Source organism: Anabrus simplex, chromosome 5 (genome assembly GCF_040414725.1).
Source record: "Anabrus simplex isolate iqAnaSimp1 chromosome 5, ASM4041472v1, whole genome shotgun sequence".
NCBI classification, from domain to species: domain Eukaryota; kingdom Metazoa; phylum Arthropoda; class Insecta; order Orthoptera; family Tettigoniidae; genus Anabrus; species Anabrus simplex.
In genome coordinates, this window is record NC_090269.1 from 9,548,881 (window position 1) to 9,571,545 (window position 22,665).

The 22,665-nt window shown below is 39.3% G+C and overlaps 1 protein-coding gene across 2 annotated transcripts in view; it reads right to left on the minus strand.

The window, feature by feature from the left end:
• Positions 1 to 500: 500 nt before the first annotated feature.
• LOC136873665 (tetratricopeptide repeat protein 37) overlaps positions 501 to 22,665 on the minus strand; it is a 311,142-nt gene continuing 288,977 nt past the window's right edge. For both annotated transcript variants that reach the window (XM_067146760.2, XM_068228003.1), the window contains one exon: positions 501 to 5,644. In XM_067146760.2, coding sequence (XP_067002861.1) covers positions 5,339 to 5,644 — 306 coding nt within the window. In that variant the 3' untranslated portion in view covers positions 501 to 5,338. The remainder of the gene's footprint in view (positions 5,645 to 22,665) is intronic.

The window sequence follows — 22,665 nt, forward strand, 5'->3', positions numbered from 1 at the left end:
TCCGGGAACAGATAATCGAGGTTCCACTGTACTGGCTTCCACATGATAATGTACACATCTACTGAGAAGCTATTGAGATAACGAAATGTGACAACATTAATAAGAAAGAGGAGGAGCTACTGATGAACAGAATTTGGCAACCATTACTATCCACTGCACAAGTCTTAATAAAACCCATATGAGAGAGAGAGAGATACAAGCCGATGCGAGCACCACCACCTAGCCTTCTTACTGCTACAGAGGTACAGGCACCCACTCTACTCAGATCATTTTGTTTTGACGAGCTCCTGCACAGAAGTTGAAATGTCAACATGCTGAAAATGCCCACAATGTCCAGAAAGAAGACCATAACTTGTCAGGACTAATTATAGTTGTTATGCCTCTGTGAATGTATAAATGGTCAAATGTTGTCTTCTTTTCAGATATTATAGACATTGTAGACAAGATAAGTGTTTAAATGTGATTAAAAGTCAAAATCTCGTATAAAATAAAGCCTTTAGTCTGTTCTATATGTTTATTTTCCAATTTTACAAGCTGAGTTCATTGAACTGTCCTCCTTTGGTCATGTAAATAAGTTTCTCCTCATGATAAATAAATAAATAAATAAATAAATAAATAAATAAATAAATAAATAAATAAATAATATTTATTTTGACTTCCCCATCCAGAGACTGTCCCTGAGGACAAAGCGTACATTAAAACAAGAGAAATATCAAGGAAGATGGCAATATTAAAATTGATTAAACCAGCCAAATTTCTCTGGCTTTTGATAGAGAGAACTGTCAGCTGTACAATCTCTTCATAGCATTTGTTCTTAATTTTTTGTGTACATACACTGCAAACTGTACATTTTTAATGGAAAATGACACACTACATGGGAAACAAGAACAAACTGTGATTTAGTATGTTTATTCTAACACATACAAAATTAGATAGTTAATTGGCAAGAGATAAACATTACAGTAGAGTAAGAAAACAAATTTACATTATAAACAGAATACAAGCTATTTGCTTTAAATAAATTCATTATCTTCACCAAAATTACTGCCATCTTTGTTACATTATTATGGTTGTGGGTTGCAATCAGTTTCCATTTTTCAGGTTGTAAGTAGAGAAAGTAGCATTCTAAAACAAGAAATTTTATATGCTACTTTCACAAAAAAAGAAAAAAATCCATACTCTATGTCCCACTGCCATTCAAAAATGAGAAATTTTTAAAAATCAACTACATTCATGCATGTCCTCAGATACGGGAGATATAGAGAAGTGTTGAGTAGAACTTAAAAAAAAAAAGAAATTGTTCAGGGATACAAAAACTGTGGTCTGCATGACCATTCCAAGAGATACTCAGGATCTTAAAGAAATTGCCAAGCTGGGCGCAATTTATAATATAATATTAATAATTAACTACTGCAATATATAAACCAGATGAATCACCTGCACTAACTTTTTCTTGAAAATGTGCAACATGCTACATACTGAAAGCCTCTTAGTCGTACCTTATGTGACATGTTACAGCAATTTTATGTACATACAGCCTGATGTAGGCTTCCATATACAATGGAAAAATTGTACAAGAGGCAGGCCAGTAAGCGAGGCCCGTCTTACAGTACAGAGCGGGTCCACTTCTAATCACATCTGTGAGATGTTACTGTACAGTATAAACTTCATATCTGAGTGGCCCAACAGCTATTACCTTTATGTCTTTTTAAGAGAAATCTATGTGTGTGTAATATTAAGAATCTGAATGTCTTATTCCCAACATTATAAGCTGAAGATGACCTTCACAAGGTCAGTCCTTTAGATGTTGTGTGTGTGTATAAACCATTTAGTTTAAGTGCTTCATATCTGACTGTATTGATCAGGTGGACCAAAAATAAGTAAATTCCTTTTCTGGAATTGCAGTTATATACAATTAAGTCCATATGGAACCAAAGATGAAATTTATCACCTATTATGAATTATAATACGTAAAACTGCCCGGTAGATATACCGGGGTTCTCAGAGTAGCAAAGGATCAAATCCCCCTTCATTCATTTTTTTTAAATTTTCATTTTGTACTCTGGTAGGAGGGGGTTGAAGGGGTAGTATGTGGTCCTGTGGGTTCACTTCTTGCTGGTGGAAGTGTACTAATAAAACACAGGAAATGTCATTTATTCCTACCAAGTCTGATACGAAGGTTATGCCGAAAGTTTTTAGCAGTACGTAAACCGTAATTCTGAAGGCAATGGGATTATTTTCATTTGAAAGAGTGATGTTTTTTGACCTTGGAACATGCGCGCGCAACCCCTCCTAGCGGTAGTTCCCCCACAGCGAGGGAAGAAATCACAGGCAGTGCTGAGTCAGACATGGTGCAAGATGGATCTGTCGCGCCGCGATTTTCGAGCAATGATTTTTTATGATTATAAAAAGAAATTAAGTGCCAAAGAATGCCATTCTTCCTTGCTGTGCGTTTTTAGTGAGGCTACCCCTTACAGCCACAGTTGGAAATTGTTTTCGCAAGTTTTCAAATGGTCAGCCGTCAATTGAAAATGAACCTCGTCCCGGTCGCCCAGCAACAGCTGTGACTCACGAAAACATTGATGCTGTGAGAGAAATGATCAAAGCAGATCCACATCTTACATTTTGTGACATTGAAGGGACTTGAAATATTAGGTCAAGAGCAGCGCAGACCATCGTTCATGATTATTTAGGCCTTACCAAGAGACGTGCCCGTTGGGTGCCACATTCCCTGACAGAAAGCTAAAAGGAGGAGAGAGTGGACTGAAGTCATTTATGCTAGAAAAATTCAATGGAGGGCAGTCTGAAGACACCTACAATATCGTCACAGGTGATGAAACATGGGTCTACCATTATGACCCTGAAACGAAGAGACAGTCTTCTGTGTGGTGTTTTCCAGGGGAGGAATCACTCACAAAGGTTCGACGAAGTCGGAGCTCCGGAAGGAAGATGGTGGCAAGAGTGGGTACCTTCTGCTGCATCACGACAATGCATCTGCACACAGGGCTGCCTGAACAATGGACCTTTTGGAAAGGGAAAAAGTGCGAGTGTTACCTCATCCCCCCTATTCACGTGACCTGGCCCCATGCGACTTCTTTCTGTTGTCTAAGACCAAAGAAAAATGTGGGCAGAGGTTTTCGTCAGATGAAGAGGCCATTGCAGCGTACTAAGTGACATCCCGAAAGAAGCTTGGACTGAAATGTTTTCTAAGTGGTTTCAGAGAATGAAAAAATGTATATGTGCTAATGGAGAGTATTTTGAAAAGTTGCAATTGTTGTTTCGCAAATACATTTTTTTCTCTCACACTCTGCTAAAACCTTTCGGCATAGCCCTCGTGTGTGCACATCCACGCCGTGGCTTCTGGGCAACGGGTACACTGTGTATATAACGGCTAAGTCATGTAAGGGCGAAAAAACAAGTTCCTGACACTTCAAAATGGGGACCCACCAGACAAGGGGAGACAACCCCGAAAGAAAACATCAGCCCACCAGGATTGCTGGGAGTTGGCGTTGGGCTGACAACATAATCTGTAAAAAAAACTCTTGTTAAAAAATCTGAAGAAATAGCCAGCCTGACCTCTTTATGACGACCTCACAAACGTTTAAAGTACTTGAGAATATGTCCGTGGAATGTTTTAACTCTTTACCAAGTTGGAGGAAAAAAGTCCATTCGACACTCCATGTCATACGATGATGGCATGTAAAAGATCTGTGGTGACACATTTAGTGTTTACCCGACAAAATTCATTAAATCTCACCCATAGACGCCCAAGAGAGTTTCGGTTTACTCGGTCTGCTATCTAGTGGGCCTAGAGTAAAACGAAACGTCAAAATTGACAAGCAGACAGCCAGATGGCATCAAATTTAAATGTCTGTACACAGTAGTTGAGGCCATACGATTATTATTATTATTATTATTATTATTATTATTATTATTATTATTATTATTATTATTATTATTATTATTATTATTATTACCAAGCTGGAAACTTAAGAGAGTTGCTCTATCAGCTCGAGAATCGATTAGATATTCTTGCTATTCAAGAAGTGAGATGGATTGGCGATATTTAATGCAATGCCGGAAGGAACCAGAAAAGTTGGAAGACCAAAGCTAAGGTGGGAAGAAGGGGTGAGAGAGGATGTAAAGATAACTGAAATCAAGAATTGGAAGAGCTCTGCACTTAACAGGAAAGAATGGGGAAAACTTCTTCAGAAGGCCAGGCCCAAAGAGGGCTGTCGTGCCAGTGATGACGACGATGACTCAGGTAGGTATTGTTTATGAACGTTTGACATTTCTGAAGTTGAAGAAAACCTCATAATAAAAATGTGTAATAAATACTGCAACATAAACATTACTGTTTCAAGCAAAGGTTAAAAATTTCCTTATTTATCATTTATATAGTAACCATACAATATTTCTGTTTAAGAAAACAGCAGGATTTCATACTGACTGAATTTATTAGAGAGTCACTGACTGGCAAGGAGGTAGGTCTCTTGACTACTTGCAGACAGGAAGATGTATAACATACATTTGGTTCAGCTGCTACAGAAACTGACAAAAACACACAAACCCTAATACGCTACAAGGCCTAATGAGCCTTGGCCTATCAAGCGGCCGCTGCTCAGCCTCAAGGCCTGCAGATTACAAGGTGACGCAGGATCAATGCGATGAATCCTCTCGGCCATTATTCTTGGTTTCCTAGACAGGGGTCGCCACCTCACCGCCATATAGCTCCTCGTTTCTAATCGCACAGGCTGAGTGGACCTCAAATCAACCCTCAGGTCCAGGTAAAAATCAAATCCACGGCCTCTGGGTGAGAGGAAGGCACGCTACTCCTAGACTGCTACGGTGTATCCTGGATCTTCATCATTTCATCACTATTTTAAAGATAACCAAACCATACAAAAAATTGAAAAAATTCTGTTAGAATATCATTTAAAAAATGTAAATTCATGCTAAGTATTTTTCTCACAAAACTGGACATATTCCTAATTCTTTGGTTATGTTTCAGGAAAAAACTAATAAAATGATTGAGTAGAAGAATATTAGAGAGAGGAACAATCTCATGTCATAGTAATAACAATTCACAATATATATATATATGTGTGTTACATTTCTTACATGACCAAACTAGGTTTATCAAAGAACATTACATCACAAAGAGCGAAGGATCAGAATCTGAATCCTAAATCATACGAATACTGATATGAAAAATATTGAAGTATATTTACAAGGAAATTCATATATAGTATCATTCAACACTGGTAGACCACCTTCAACTACACAAAAGTGAACATTCCATCAAATTCTGATTTACATATTAATTCACTAGAGTGAACTAATGTTGCTTTGAAAACTCCTCAGCCAGGATGGCTACTCTGCGCTCGTGACTGCTCAACCACTTTGCCATTTGCCGTGTTACTTTCGTAGGATCCATTTTTCTCCGCACATGTCCAATGAGGTCCTTCAGATGCAAGACATCTTTCACTGAGTGTTTTGCCATGCACCAAGGCAGGAATGATGCAATCAACACAACCCAGTTCTCAGGAATGTCAGGAAACATATGAACAGCTTTCTGGGAACTTCGGAGACTTGGTGTAGCTTTCCCAGCCAACAGATGACTCAAGCTCACTAATGACATAACCTGGAATTTAAAAAAAGAAAAAATCAAGCAAACATATTAATGAATGAATGAATTATAAGAGTATACAAGCCATTTTCTCCAAATGAGTTTAAACTAGTATATTTTAATCTGGTTTAAGTCTGAGTTTACTCTTGTTATGACTAGAGGGGAGAAAGAAGGGAAAGGTCAGATTAGACTTGCAGACAAGTCCCTGGAAGTAGTGGAAATGTTTAAATACCTGGGGAGTGAATTAATGGAGAATGCTCGACTGGATGCTGAGATTAGTAAAAGGATTCAAGCTGGAAGTTGTTTCTATCATAGTGTAAGAAACATGTTATGGAACAAAGATGTGCCAATGGAAGCAAAGGATACTATGTACAAGATGTATTACGTACCCATAACAACTTACGGAGCAGAAACTTGGACAATGACAAAGAAGGATGAGAGTCGAATACAGGCAGCCGAAATGAAGTTCTTGAGGAGTATGATACAGAAGAGTAGAAGAGACAAAATAAGGAATGAGAAAATCTGGTAAGAAATTGGAGTGGAAAAAATGAATGATAGAATAGAGAAGAGCCGACTAAGATGGTTTGGGCACATAAAGCGAATGAGCGACGAAAGAATGCCAAAAAAAGGTGATGGAAATGCAAATCCAAGGAAGGAGAGGCCGTGGACGACCATGATTGAGATGGAAGGATACCATCCAACGCAGCATTATAGAAAGAAACCTGGACTGGGACACAGTGTTGGAGGAGGAGTGGTGGAAAGACCGAAGAAAGTGGAGAGGAACCATATTTGCCCCTACCCGGCTTCAGCTGGATAAAGGGAAAGGATGATGATGATGATGATGATGATGATGATGAAGTCTGAGTTTACACATCCATTTTCGCCACATTGATTTAAACTTTGTATCAAGTTGAAACTTCATTCAAACCTTCTATATTGTAGGTTTAAAATGACATTATCTTAACTTATCTGTGATTTTCCTAGTAGAAGGGTTAGTTTTGACTAGCAGTATTGCAGTATTTACATTAGAAAAATGGAAGAATTTATTGAAGTCTTTGTTTAAATAGGAAATAATTTTGATGTGCAAGTGAGATTAAGAAGACGCATTCCAACAAAAATTTTCAATCTTGCAAAATCAAATGTAACAGAGCTTTTTGATGGATTTTTAATTCATAAGCAAACAGCAGGGATTATTTTGCATCAAAGAAGGATTCATTTAAAACCTCAACTGCACGAAATAATGCTATTTCAACAGAAGCAATTATTCTGGTTGCTTTAAGATATTATGCAGCAGACATTTTTCTCATTAACATCAGGAACCAAATGCCTTAAATTGCAGTCTCCTTATAATCTATATATATATATATACACTATGTGATCAAAAGTATCCGGATACCGAGCTCAATAGTTGTAGTCGCTTAAGTGCGGCCAGTATCCAGTATTCGGGAGATAGTAGGTTCGAACCCCACTGTCAGCAGCCCTGAAAATGGTTTTCCGTGGTTTCCCATTTTCACACTAGGCAAATGATGGGGCTGTACCTTAATTAACCCACTGCCATGCAAATATTTTCCTTGAGAAATGTACCTTGAAACGCGATTATTTTTTCTACATTTTATGTTATGGATGCTAAAATGGTTAAAAAAGCATACTGCATCAAACTAACAACATTTTGGGTTAGAGTTTAACTTACTACAATTAAGTCTTTTAAGGTATGGTACACCTTGAAACATCCATCCACGTGGAGGGAAACTTTGCATTTGTTGCACTCGAAGCAAGATTCCTTCCGGATTCCACGCTCAAAACAGACTTTTCATCTCCTTGATGTGGCTGATTTACTTGCTGTAGGAGCAGTCATTTCAGGAAAATGACTCCAGTGCCTTCCCTGTGTGCTAGTGTGTTACCTTGAGATGGAACTCCTATAGTGGCATAATCAGGAAGGGTGATATCTTCCAGAATTTTATTTGCATATGCATTGGTTTCCTTGCAAATTCCCTCCCAGAAAGTGTCAGTAAGGAACTGGACTCACAACATCATATTCTGTAGCATTACCGCCCAGATGCCTCCTGACTACAGTATTTAGCTCCCCAACAACTGCACACGCATTGCCTTTCAGAAAATTACTGGTCAAACTGCATTTTTAGTTCCTCGATGCGGTGAGGTTATGTACGAAGTTATCTTCATCCTAACTATCACTTTCACGAGCGGAGTAACATATCTCAGACGCACTATCACTGCTAAAATTACTATCAGATAATTCTGAGTTATCTTCATCACCACTCTGAAGCGGAAATTGCAGAATTCTTTCCTCTTCCTCCTCGCGATGTTTACATGACATCTTGCTCCGTGTTAGCATTCATTTCGTGAACAAGATGACCAACTTTAGAAGCAAAATAAACATTGATGAAATAGCCTTCGGATAATAACATTGGCATGTAAACACACTAGAACTATTTAGGAACGTAATTCTAAAGTACAACATCACAGTCGAAAGAAATCGGTAGTCAGACAGACGTATTCCCGACTTGAGTACACGGGAACGGTTGTACTCGTCATTGCATGTTAATGAACGTGAAACTCTTGACGGCTGTAGCCGTCATTGTAGCGCAATGGGTTAAGGCCACGGCCGCTTCCTTCCCACTCCTAGCCCTTTCCTGTCCCATCGTCGCCATAAGACCTATGTGTGTTGGTGCGACGTAAAACAACTGGCAAAAAAAAAAGTATCCGGACACCCCCAAAAACATACATTTTTCATCTTAGGTGCATTGTGCTGCCACCTACTGCCAGGTACTCCATAGCAGTGACCTCAGTAGTCATTCGACATCATGAGAGAGCAGAATGGGGCATTCCGCGGAACTCATGGACTTCGAACGTGGTCAGGTGATTGGGTGTCACTTGTGTCAGAAGTCTGTATGCGAGATTTCCACACTCCTAAACATCCCTAGGTCCACTGTTTCTGATGTGATAGTGAAGTGGAAATGTGAAGGGGCACGTACAGCACGAAAGTGTACAGGCCGACCTCGTCTGTTGACTGACAGAGGCCGCCAACAGTAGAAGAGGGTCGTTAAGTGTAATAGGCAGGTATCTATCCAAGGCCATCAAACAGGAATTCCAAAGTGCATCAGGATCTACTCCAAGTACTATGACAGTTCGGTGGGAGGTGAGTAAAACTTGGATTTCATGGTCGAGCGGCTGCCCATAAGCCACACATCACACAGGTCAATGCCCAACGACGCCTCGCTTGGTGTAAGGAGCGTAAACACTGGACGATTGAACAGTGGAAAAATGTTGTGTGGAGTGACAAATAGTGGTACACAATATGGCGATCCGATGGTAGGGTGTGGATATGGCGAATGCCCGGTGAACGTCATCTGCCAGCCTGTGTAGTGCCAACAGTAAAAATCGGAGGCGGTGATGTTATGGTGTGGTCGAGCTTTTCTTGGAGGGGGCTTGCACTCCTTGTTGTTTTGCGTGGCACTATCACAGCACAGGCCTACTTTGATGTTTTAAGCACCTTCTTGCATCCCACTGTTGAAGAGCACTTCGGGGATGGCGACTGCAACTTTCAACACGATCGAGCACCTGTTCATAATGCATGGCCTGTGGCGGAGTGGTTATACGACAATAACATCCCTGTAATGGACTGGCCTGCACAGAGTCCCGACCTGAATCCTAGAGAACACCTTTGGGATGTTTTGGAACACCGACTTCGTGCCAGGCCTCACTGACCGACATCGCTACCTCTCCTCAGTGCAGTGCTCCGTGAAGAATGGGCTGCCATTCCCCAAGCAACCTTCCAGCACCTGATTGAACGTATGCCTGTGAGAGTGGAAGCTGTCATCAAGGCTAAGGGTGGGCCAACACCATATTGAATTCCAGCATTACCGATTGAGGGCGCCACGAACTTGTACATCATGTTCAGCCAGGTGTCCGGATACTTTTGATCACATAGTGTATAAAAATGAATGTTTGTTTGTATGTCTCAAATGGACTCAAAAACTACTGGATCATTTTTGCTGAAAATTTCACAATTTATTCTTATTACTCCTGGAAGGGTTTAGAAAGTGGTTTAATTGAAACCCAATAGGTAGTTCTTTATGATGAGTAATTTTATATAGTTAATTTAACTGCAAAGCCGCACAAAGATTGGATTGACTTGATGGACAGACTGTCGCTAGGCAACAGCAGTTTACGCTATATTATGATAGTCCAGTAAGAAATGCTGTATATATGAGGATGGGAACACGCCGCCATGTTTTATAAAGTATCTTTCTTGCTAAGAGGTTCATGACCGTGCCTGTTATTTGGAAACAGCAATCCAATATGCCGTGATCAAGATGTACTTTTAGGACCAACTTCGATAGGTCTGCCCAGTTTGGAGAATGTAGCTGTGTAATAGAAGTAGAATATCAACAGTAGAATGACACAAGTTATCATCCACTCCTAACAAAGAGCAAATGGGGATTCCCAACGAGCAAAGGCAAGTCTATATCTAAATAATATATATATATATATTATTTATCGTATGGTTTACAATCACATCACAATAAAAGTATTTTAAAATTATTTTCACGCCTGAACACATTAAGTCAAAATGTCAGATTGGTATCTCTAATATAATTTACACCCATTGTATGCCAGGACAACCAGTGTTGTTGCTCAGTTAGCACCACCCGGAGGACACGCGTACGGACGTTGAGCAACGTTGTCCCCGCAATCAGAAGTGTAGACTCTGAATCTTAGGAATATCGGGGAGGCCATACATAGCGTCTATCTTCTCCATGACTATCGTGGTATTGGTGGCAAGTCAATCAAAATGGCTGAAACTTAAGGCAAAGAATGTAAACCTATACCAGTATATCAAGTTTCTCTCTTCATAGTGTTATCTATGGATCGAATGCACTAAAAAACAATATGGCTGATACTTAGGGCACGACAGTAAGAAATATTTATGCCTAAAATAGGTGATAAACGATCAAAAACTCTCTAGATAACACTAACACACACTAAACACTTAATGCAGTGTCAAAAATACTGCCTAAAAACAATAAACGAAGCATAGTTCTAATGTATAGATGGAGATAAGAAGCACAGAAACTACACTACACTTGATCTTAAGTCATGGCCTACCTCTGCATAATGTGTGTGTGTATATATATATGCGGGCTGGTACCACATCTCCTTCTAAACCACTGGAGCGAGTTCAACCAAACTTGGTACACTTCTGACTTAGTATCAGGAGACAAACTGCGTGGTGGTAAGACATGCCAAGCACAATAAGGGGCGGGGGGCGAGATATATAAAAATAATCTAAAATAGTGTCGAATCCATACTTTTCGGGGTTGCTGAGATGAATAGTGACACTCCAGATTTTAAAAAAGTTCACCCCTTTGGGGTGCAGGGCGAGGGGTGTGTGATATATAAAAATAATTGAAAACAGTGTTTAATTCATACTTTTCGGGGTCGTTGAGATGAGTAGTGACACTCCAGATTTTTATAAATCCAAGTTCAGCCCCCTTTGTGGTGGAGGGCGAGGGGAATTGAGACATAAAAATGATCAAAAATAGTGTTAAATCCATAGTTTTCTGGGTCGATGAGATTAATAGTGACTCCCCAAATTTCTTATCCCTTAGGGGTGGGGGTGAGGGGAGATTGAGATAAAAAAATAATTGTAAATAGTGTCGAATCCATCATTTTTGGGGTCACTGAGATGAATAGTGACACTCCAGTTTTTAAAGTCCAAGTACAGCCCCCTTTGGGGTGGGGGGCGACGGGGGAGTGAGGTATAAAAGTAACTGAAAATAGTGTCGAATCCACAGTTTTCAGGGTTACTGAGATGAATAGTGACACTCCAGATTTTTTAGGAGTCCACGTTCAACCTCCTTTTGTTTAGGGAATGAGAAAAGGTGAAAAACAAAATTTCCAAAATGACTGAGATAATGGATGTATGTGTGTATGTTCCAGCATAGCTCTCAACCAAAACTGATACAAGCGAGTGGTTGGCTGTTACAAGAGCTCTGTATTATCTTAGTGATAAAGTAGTTAATAGTTATAGAAATTTAGTAAATTGTGTGTGTGTGTGTGTGTGTGTGTGTGTGTGTGTGTGTGTTTGTGTGTGAGAGATACATTTAGTTCCAGAAAATATTGGTGTTTAGTGTTTGTTTGTAGTAACTGAGATTAGTGGTATTTATTTACAATTTTTACACTGAGTAGTTCCGTAGGCGTTCGCTACATTACAAGCTGTAATTTAGGACTGCGTGAAAAAAAATATCTTTCTTTTTAAAAATATTATGAAAATATCAGTAGGTTTGTTGATAAAATACTTACAAAGACGGGATATTAAAAATAGTCATGACTTCGGTAGTGGTTATATTAGTGCAGGCAATTGAGAGGGTATTTCAAAAAGCAGTTCAACTGTCCCACCTATCACGAAGGTAACAACTTTAAATAACACGATACTGTTGTAAATTTTGTTTAAAGAAGGGATTTCAACAGAATAAACAGAATTTCACTGGTGAAATAGCTAACAGTCATTGTATTGTTATTGATTATTGTCACTCTTCATATTCAAATATTGCATTGTTGGCTAGAGTCATGAACAAAGGGTGTAGTCAGGGGGGCTCATTCCCGACTCCTGCGCTTTGCTTCCAGCGTAGCATCGCCTCATGCTGACGTCACGTGGAGGTCTCCAGTCGGCAGCTGTTGCGGTGAACGATGAGGAACTCGCTTTCAGTATAGATCTATTTTGCAGTACGCAGTCTTGTAACATTTTCTGTGTTGTGTTGATTGTTGTGTTAAAGATGAGTAAGGTTTCTAAATATAAAGTCCATTGTACTATGGCACAATGTTCTAATTGGGGATCGAAAACAACTGATGTCTTGTACCACAGATTTCCAAAATGTGAGGAGATTAGGCGAGTGTGGGTGTTGCGCTGTAAGCGAAGTGACAAATTTAATCCTGATAATGCCAGACTATGTTCATACATTTTCGTCAAGAGGATTATGAACGAGATTTGAGAAATGAACTACTGGGATTACTGCAGAGGACAATCTTGCGGGCAGATGCTGTTCCGTCTACGTCCATTGAAAATTGGCATGGCGATAAAGCTTTGTGTTCAACCACCCATTTCCAGCGAAACAGCAGAGCAGGTAGGCCTATCTGTCTACTACTTTTCATACAATATTTAATATTTAATAAATACAATATTTAATAAATCGTAATAAATTTGACCAGCTACGTGGAAGTATGAATAAACTAATTCTGTCGTGCAACGGTATTGTATACTGGCTAGGGTAGTTGGCTTTTGTTTAGAAGGCTTCGGTTCGATTCCTAGTACTAGAACAATTTTTTGAATCTTTTTTACTTTGTTCTGTTGTTTGCCAGCAGAACATTTTATGTGAGAACACCGAGTTATGACAGTATATTAACTTACAACTATTCATATACTTCGAACGAAGTTAGGCTTATTTTATTAACGATCGTAGTTTCGATTTTATGTATGTTTAAAACGTGATCGCTCATAAAGTTTTATCTTCATTTTACAGATTTCCAGTGATAGAGATTTGCGTCATGAATTTAGGAGCGTGAAGAAGCGGGCGCGGTCAACATTAGAGACTTTGTCACCAAAGAAAAGGAAAGTTGACCAGGCGACTAGCACTGAATCGCTTCAAAATGAGGAGAGCTTAAAACTCCGTAAGCGGGTGGAGATTTTGGAAAAGGAAAACGCGATTTTAAGACGAAGGGAGGCTGCTCTAAAGAAGCTCAAGGGACCTAGGTATCTAGTCTCAAAAAGACAACAGTCTCCGCCGAAAGCGAAGAAGATTGCACACAGAGAGGAAGTAGTTTAGATTCTGTTCAAATGTTTTACGCCAGGGCAGATTCGATGTCTCTTGAAAGGCAATAACGGAGTGAAATGGTCCTCGGAGGACGTAACAAATGCTTTGTCTTTGAGATCGCTTTCCAGAAAAGCATATGATTATTTGAGGAACCGGAACATTCCTTTACCATGTCGGTCAACCGTACAAAAATGGATTCGGCGCTTTAAATGTAGGCCCGGAATTTTAACAGAGGTGCTATATCTGTTGAAAGCCAGCGCAGTAAATTACAAGGAGTCTGAAAAGATCGCGGTTTTGACTTTTGATGAAATGAATATAGACAAACGCATTTCATACGATTCATCCGATGCCCGCATACTAGGGCCTCACGGCAACGTCCGGGTAGCGATGGTTCGAGGGCTCTTTGCTGCATGGAAGCACCCCATTTTTTACGATTTCGATGTAACAATGCCGTCAGAGTTGTTAAGAAACATGATTAGTAAACTTGAGGCTTGTGACATTCATATTGTCGCAGTAACTTGAGACATGGGGGGGAAAAATGCCAAAGTATGGAAGGAACTAAACGTACACAAGGACAAGGGCTTTTTTTTTTTTTTTTTTACCAATCCAGTGGATGATAAAAGGAAGGTGTGGGTGTTCTGTGATGTACCCCATCTCTTGAAATTATTGAGAAACCACTTTTTAGACGAAGGTTTGACGTTAGCTGATGGTTCAGAATTTCAGAAGAAGACAACAGAACACCTATTACAAACTCAAACAGGGGACCTATCAACTACACATCATATTAATGAAGCTCGTCTGAGTGTAACAGGCAGATCTCGTCAGAATGTGAGAATGGCTGCGCAGTTATTTTCCAGGCGCACAGCTCTGGCAGTGCGGTATACTTTAAACAAGGACGCTGAAAGCAACTTCATCGAGCTAGTGAATGACACCTCCGACGTGTTGAACTCCAGAGCGCCTAAAGATGAAAAGACTCCCCTTAGGAGTGGATACGGCTTAAACTTAAGGAGCCAGGAAAACTCTGAAGAGCTTTCTGGAGGTGATTACACAAGTGAGATTTGGTAAACGGAGAACTTTACTTCCGTTTCAGAAGGGGTTCATAATATCTATAAACTCTCTCTTAGGACTTTTTGAAGACACGAAACATGCAAATATGTCATATATTTTAACTGCCAGGTTAAACCAAGACTGCTTAAAGAATTTTTTTTCACGTGCCCGTGGCCTAGGATTTTTTTTATAGCAATCTGTCGCCTTTTGAAGTTCGTAACAAAATTCGACTTCTATTACTCACAGGGAGTAATGAAATCCCTCTCTCCTGTAGTGTGTCAGTGGAAGCTGAAAATAATTCATCGCCGAGTGAGACGGGTATTTTTCATCCTGATGCTGATAATCAGGAAGATTTCTTGAGCTTCGTAAGTAATGAACTATGTATAGATATTTTTGAGGGGCCGTTAACACCTGTAACCGTAGATGAACAGGAAGAAACGTCGGAGTTGTTAAGGATGGAAGACTTGAGCCAGGACTTCGAAACTGAAGACGTAAACCAGAATGCAATTAAATACCTTGCAGGCTACTTGGCATTCAAATGTCGCTCTGTCGATGACAGCTTGGGTGATAAAACTGAAATGTTTGCCTTGCCACAGGAAGTGCCTCATGACTGGTTATCAATCATTTCAAAAGGAAGCCTTACTCATCCAACCGAAGAATGGTATAAAAAATTTATCCACTTTGAGGTACTGTTTGGCAGTTTTTCAAGGGATTTATATTTCTAAATTTGAAAGAGTAATGCAGACTTTGATATCTATAAATAAATCAAAATTTCCAGAACTTGACGAGAATATTATATCACTGTACGTTAGAACTAGGACTTTTATTAGAATACGTCACCTCACCAAAAAACATCATATAAATGCTATGAAGAAGTATTCAGCGAAAAAGAGTCGACTGCGGGCAGCTTCAGCTTCTTCAACAACTTCCTAAGTCATCAAAACGTGAGTTTTAAATACAATTAAACCTATAACTATTCCAGTGTTTCTATGTATGCATTGTTCTTACAGCCGGCTTTTAAGATGTACTTACTCAGAGTTTCTTCTATTTTTCTATCAATAGTATTATATCAGTGATTGCAGGTGGTATGTAAAGTACAACTTTATTATAATAATGCCAACCTTTTAATTATTTATAAGAAATTGAACTTATTTTACCTAATTATCGAGGTTTATGCTGCATGCAGGCAATGTAGGCGCGCGCTTCTAGCCCTCCCGGCTACGTCAAGCGCGATCAACCAATGAGAGCACTGTGAGCGGGAATGGCCTACCTAATATACTCTACCTACCTTGGGGTGTAGTGTAGTCAAGTGAAAATGAAAAAATGAAAAATCAGCTGATCTTGTATTCTGATCATTTGTAGTTCTGAGTAGGTAGGTAAAGTATCCGTAATTTATATTTTGCACCCTCGATCTTTCAGTATTTATGAGCGATTAGCTAATAATAATACAGTACCTATATCCCAATAATTGCAATTCAAGTCCCTGGAGTAGTAGGAGTAATTTTGACAGAAATATTTTTGAGAAATTATTGTAGACAACCTCGTATTTTCCAGCAATTATTCTCCGTCCTGTGGAGTAAGGAAAATAATAGTAATCCACCAGCTGTAATAATCACATAACCACATTTCAGTTGAGAATTGTAGTGAAGATACGGTATATTAGATAGTATCTTGCCTGTTATATTTGCGATTTTCTTTGTGTACGGTAACCCTTTCAAGACTTTCACATTTAACCAAATGCAAGGTTTCATTTCTATTACGATAAAGTAGTACTAATAATAATCTTCTGTCTACACATTTAACTTTGTTGGTAATCCTTGAGTAGTTCTAGCGAATTTCAAACTTAAGGCCTAATTGCAATTTTCATTACTATTTGTGCTTAGTAATTGTACCAGGAGGTAAACCTCTACTCCGTGCATTCAAAATCAGCGCCTAAAGAACTCCTCTATTGGTGAAACCATGAAATTGAAACTACACCAACTCAGAAGATGTCACCACTAAAATATGATATAATTTTGTTATTGTGAAGTTTCCTGAACTGACTGTATTTCTATTACTTACTTACTTACTCCTCGGCGCTACAGCCCTTGTAGGGCCTTGGCCTCTCTGACGATTGTAGCCCAATCTTCACGATCTTCTGCACGCCTCCTCCATCTTCTTATTCCCATCTTTCTTAAATCCTCACATATCATATTTCCGTTTGCATCTTCCATTTCCTCGCGTGGGTCGTTTACCATTATCATCAGTCCGGCTATTCTTGTCTGTGAGTTTCGTAACGAGTTGTTTTTCCGATATAGGGTTGTTAGCCCCATGATCAACCCCCAACCTGGAGGACCAGGGTATCCCTCTTAGTCTGGCCTATCACCTTTGACATGTCCGGCTTGGGTGGCCCTACCAGGAGCTTATGCTCCCGCCGGCATAGCTCTCAGGATCACTTAGGCACGCAAGCTCCCACATCGCGACAAGATGAAGATACCAGCGTGGGAGGTATTTCTATTAGTTTTGTTTACTATCCATCAAGAAGTTTGGACATTCTTCCACAGAGGACACCACTAAAATCTATGTTCATGCACCCTGGTGCGAGGTATAAGAAGTTATAATTCAAAGAAGTTTTGTATTCGTAAGATTTTTTTACTGATTGATGTTCATTTATTTTTGGGTTGGCAATATTTTCAGAGATTATTAGAATTTCATGCTATGTTGCCTTGAGTAGGCTTGGAAAACTGAGAGCACGTTAGCTCTTTTTCAAGTGTTGTAAAGGTGCCTCTGGGAGGCCTGATATTGTAATTTAGGGAGCAATGGCTCCATGTATTACGGGATTTCTGCCCTTGCACAAATTTGTGCTCTTTTGTAAATCTGAGCTAGGAGCTCAGTAAAAGTAAAGCGAGGGCTTGAAGCCCATGATCTATTAAAACCACTAATCTTGTCCTTCCTAGACTTGTTTAATGATTGCTACTTGGCATCATCATCATCATCAGTTTTCCACTCCAGTTGCCCGGGTGTGGTTTACGAGCACTCTCCATTTCTGTCTGTTCATGTACCACTCTTCTCTCAAGACGACATCCCAGCTGACTCCTCTTGTTCCTATGTCCTCTTTCACTTGGTCCAGCCATCTCTTCCTAGGCCTTCCTACCGGTCGTTTTCCGGCCACAACTGTGTGTAGCCATTGTTTTGCTGTCCTTCTATCATCCATTCGTTTGACATGGCCAAAACATTTGAAACGGGCCCTCGTCACTTTTTCATTTAGGGATGGGTACACACCAGCTTCCTCCCTTATTCTTTCATTCCTTACCCTGTCCCTTTTTGTCTTCTGTACCATAGTTCGTAGGAACTTCATTTCTGCGGCTTGTAGTTTCCTATCCACTTGTTGGGTTGTTGTACAGGTTTCTAGGCCATATGTTATTATGGGGGTGAAGTATGATTGGAATAGAATCTGACCTGATCTTAAGGGAACTTGTTCGTTCCAGAGGAGGTTCCGAACTTGATGGTAAAACTGAGCTGATTTTTTAATGCGGTTGTTAATCTCATGCTGTATTTTGTTATCGCTTGAAATGATGCACCCAAGATATTTATATTGGTCTACTGTTTCCAGCTGTGTACCTTCCAGCATTATTTTTCCTTTCTTCTTCTGCCTGTTGACAGACATAGTAACAGTTTTCAATTTATTTATTGTTAATCTGTGTGCTTTCAAATGTTTATTCCAGGTGTTCAGCCTCTCTTGGACTTCCTTCTCTGTATTTCCCCAAATTACTACATCAGCAAATGCAAATGCATTGATGTCCATATTGTTCTGCTTAATTTCTTTCATGACTTCATCCATGACAGTGATAAAAAGTAAGGGTGAAAGGGTACTGCCTTGTTGCACTCCTTTACTTGTACCTGTAAAAATTCTTAAGTTTAAAATTTTTGAAAATATAAACTTCAGTTTAAGTTTTAAATTCATTCTTGACATTGTAGTTAGACCCAATCATCCCGTCACCTTCCTTCACCTCTGTGATCCACAAAAAACCATGGAACAGTAATAACCTATTGTAATTAGGAAATGCCTACTCAAATTCTCTGAGAACTATTTTCTAGAAATATAGCAACCCATTCACTCTCTCTTTTGTCTAGTCCAATTGCACTCATTTTTGCCAATAGCCTCCCATGATCCACCCTATCAAATGCTTTAGGCAGGTCAATCGCAATACAGTCCATTTGACCTCCAGAATCCAAAGTATATGTTATATCTTGCTGGAATAACCTTTTCTAAAACCAAATTTTCTTCTATCGAACCAGTTATTAATATCGCAAACATGTCTAATGTAATCAGAAAGAATGCCTCCCCAAAGCTTACATGCAACGCATGTTAAACTTACTGGCCTGTAATTTTCAGCTTTATGTCTATCACCCTTTCCTTTATACACAGGGGCTACTCTAGCAACTCTCCATTCATTTAGTATAGCTCCTTCAACCAAACAATAATCAAATAACTATTTCAGATATGGTACTATATCCCAACCAATTATCTTTAGTATATCCCCAGAAATCTTATCAATTCCAGCCACTTTTCTAGTTTTCAAATTTTGCATCTTATTGTAAATATCAATGTTATCATATGTAAATTTTAATACTTCTTTAGCATTAGTCACCTCCTCTATCTGGACATTTTCCTTGTAACCGACAATCTTTACATACTGCTGACTGAATACTGCTGCCGTTTGAAGATCCTCACATACATGCTCTCCTTGTTCATTAATTATTCCTGGAATGATGTCCTTGGAACCTGTTTCTTCCTTAAAATACCTATACATACCCTTCCATTTTTCACTAATATTTGTATTGTCTCTTTCAAATTTGGCCTACAATAAGTATTTCATTCTGTATTCAAGTGAAAAGCTATTATTTCATTAGTACGGGTGATATATTTCCAGTCCTGGGTTATAGAGACGTGTCCGCATGTACGGAACCGGTTCTCATCAGCAGAGAGTAAAGTATTGATTTTCAATCGACCAGTCAGCTGTGTCACATGACCTACTGGGAACGTCCAAGGCCACAGCAAGGTGAAGTACGCATGCCAGAATCTTTGAGTGAGAGTACTTTCAAGTATTGTAATGACCTATCATGTGTAAGACGACGGCCAATTACGAGTCAATGTGGAGACACACCCTCCTTGAGAAATGCTTAAAAACTTAAGTTTTCAGAAGAAACGCTCTCTTATTCTTAATTATTCATGCTCTACGTATGTGTTCTACTGGCTCGTACTTGCATTCTTCAGGAATTTTATGATGCAGATACTTTGTCATTGGACTTGGCAATATTCCTACTCGAAGGCAGTACAAATCAACTACTTTCTTATAGTACATTAGTCAACGAGTCTGGCAGATTTTCGCAGGTTACGTTAAGTGTTATTCATCTCTAAACTCGAAGAAATTGTGTGTAGAATATCTTCTAAAAACTTGTTCAGTTTCAGCCTTCATCGTACTAGAAGATAGAAGAGGATCGCCACATGGATATTGGAGTTCGTCAAGAAGTTTCAACGATCTGAAGAGGAGACCTACAGTATTTCTGCATTGGACTTCACTGCTGTGATGGTGTACTAAAATGTAGGCGACATCTAACAAGGGAAGATAACGACGGAAGCAGATAACCAACAACATGTGATCCAGTAATTCCAGATCGGCAGAGATCCAGTTTCATCATACATTTAAGTATCTTTTTCTAATGTTTTATCTGTTCATCTTTGTACAAATAATGCTTACTTATTCATTAGTGGTAGTATATCTTCTAGATTTGCAGTACTAGTTGCTATTTTCATCCTTCTTTCACATGGGAAATTGTAGTGTTGTCACGTTGTGTGTGAGTGAGTATTGGATTCTATTAGAGTAGCTAGGATGTGCGCGTGTCTTCTACGATTACTGCAAATGTCCCATTTAGTAGTCTAGTGCTATTTAAAAAAATCACTGTCCTCATCGATAAATAATTTACTTTTGAAAATATTTTCAATGTGGAAGTCATGTGGGACAGATTAACGGCATGTTGGTTACGCCGGATTTCAATGTAAATTTTCTTGTTGGGTTTAACACGTGTTAGTGTCATCTGGCTTATTATCGAGCTCTGGCTTACATAAATTTAATATCTAGCACATCTAATAATAATAAAAATTCCATCTCGGGTTAAATGAATGAGTAAGGGTCATGAGTTTAAACTTTGCTTGATCTTGTTGTGAGATGGTAGTGTGTGCTCAATTATGATGAATATGAGCCTGGAAAATGGCAGAATCCTGACGGATTGTTTACTGTGTTCATTGTATTATTGGATTTATTTATTGAGTTTTATTTGAAGAATACGTGTGGAAAAACGTAATTTCTTCAAATAAGGAGCACGTGTTCATTGATAATGTAGAGTTAAGTAATAATAATGTCGAGACTCATGAACCATGAATGCGATTGCTAATGTTTGACCTGTACTATGTGCGTATCTGTAGACGACAATTCTTCCAGATATCAACCGCTGATGTTGTTATGACCAACATTGTGAAATTTCATCATCTTTGACTAAGTGATCACTCAGATTTCATCACTTTTCTGAGAGTCGTAAATGGATATTTTTTCTTTAACCGATACCGTCATCGTGATATTTCATGGGCCTCGGATAAAAATCAAAATATAAAATTCAAAATCTAGAATTCGTTGTAAATAATGTAAATAATTCTCGTACCGAGATCGATAGCTGCAGTCACTTAAGTGCAGCCAGTATCCAGGAGATAGTAGGTTCGAACCCCACTGTTGGCAGCCCTGAAAATGGTTTTCCGTGGTTTCCCATTTTCACTCCAGGCAAATGCTGGGGCTGTACCTTAATTAAGGCCACGGCCGCTTCATTCCCACTCCTAGCCCTTTCCTGTCCCATCGTCACCATAGGACCTATCTGTGTCGGTGCGATGTAAAGCAACTAGCAAAAAAAATCTCGTGTGTCTTTGTGTGAATGCTGTGTGTGTGCTGTAGCAATTTCAGTGACTTGTGATATTTTTTTTGAAATGCGGTTTTGAACCGGCCACGTGTTTATCATGTGGATCCAGGTTATCAGCACCGTTGTTTGAGCTGAACTGACTTTTCGAAAGTTAAACATTTAGTAAATTTTATTTTAAAATTAAGTTGAGATGAGTTCAAAGTTGCAGACAACAATGAATAAGGAGGGATTATTTCATGCATCTGGACAAAGTACACTCTTATTGTAAAGCTTGTAATGTGAAATTTTTCTCAAGGCGTCAGACGTTAAAGATTAACTTGAAGTGCTATTCAGTCAAATGCTAAAGGAAGTTTCTTGGATATAATTATTGTACGAGTACAATTTGATGGAAATAAGTCTGATAGAGACATCCTTGAGTAATATATATTTATTGAACGAATCAACGACTTCCCGCAATTACGGGTTGCCACAATGGACAAAGTAAAGCATATCAGGATAGAGAAAGTTTTTATCACATAGAAATATAGTGATAATAAGGATTTCTTAGATTATGGAGGTCCGAACAGGTGAGATTTCAGGATTTGTACAGATCCACGTATGGTGGTGGTAACTATTCTTTCAATGCTGTTGATGGGCAGGTCGAACTTTTTCCAGAATTCTACGAACAAGGCAGGTATTGTGCCACGAGCACCAATCATTAGGCCGATAATCTCTACTTCATTCAGCTGGTATTTATTTTTGTAGAACGGAATGGTGGGCGCGTAGATGTTCTGCTTTTCAAGATGAACTTCAGTAGACTGGCCGACATGGTGCTCGAATCGGATAGTCGGATCGATAATGAAGCCTTTCGTGTCGTTATCTTTAAAGGCAATTATGTCAATTCGTCTTGTGCTCCCTGTCGTAGACAAACCGTGGACTTCTTCATATACACGGAAGTTTTTGCTACGGAGTTCTTCTGCGATCAGTGATCTTATCTTGTGGTGACGTGAGTTTCTCAGTACTTCGCCGTAGGGGCAAGAACCCAGGGCGTGAGCCAGTGTTTCTTTCTCTCTGACGCATCTGCGACAGAGGTTTCCGTCCTGAGTTCTGCCCGGGATAGTTCGTACTGCAGAAACATTCGATGTCATCTTGATTGCCTCTCGCCATTCGCTACAAGAAAGTCCCTGGTGATGCCTAATCCAATTATTGGCCGGTGTGTACTCTTTATAC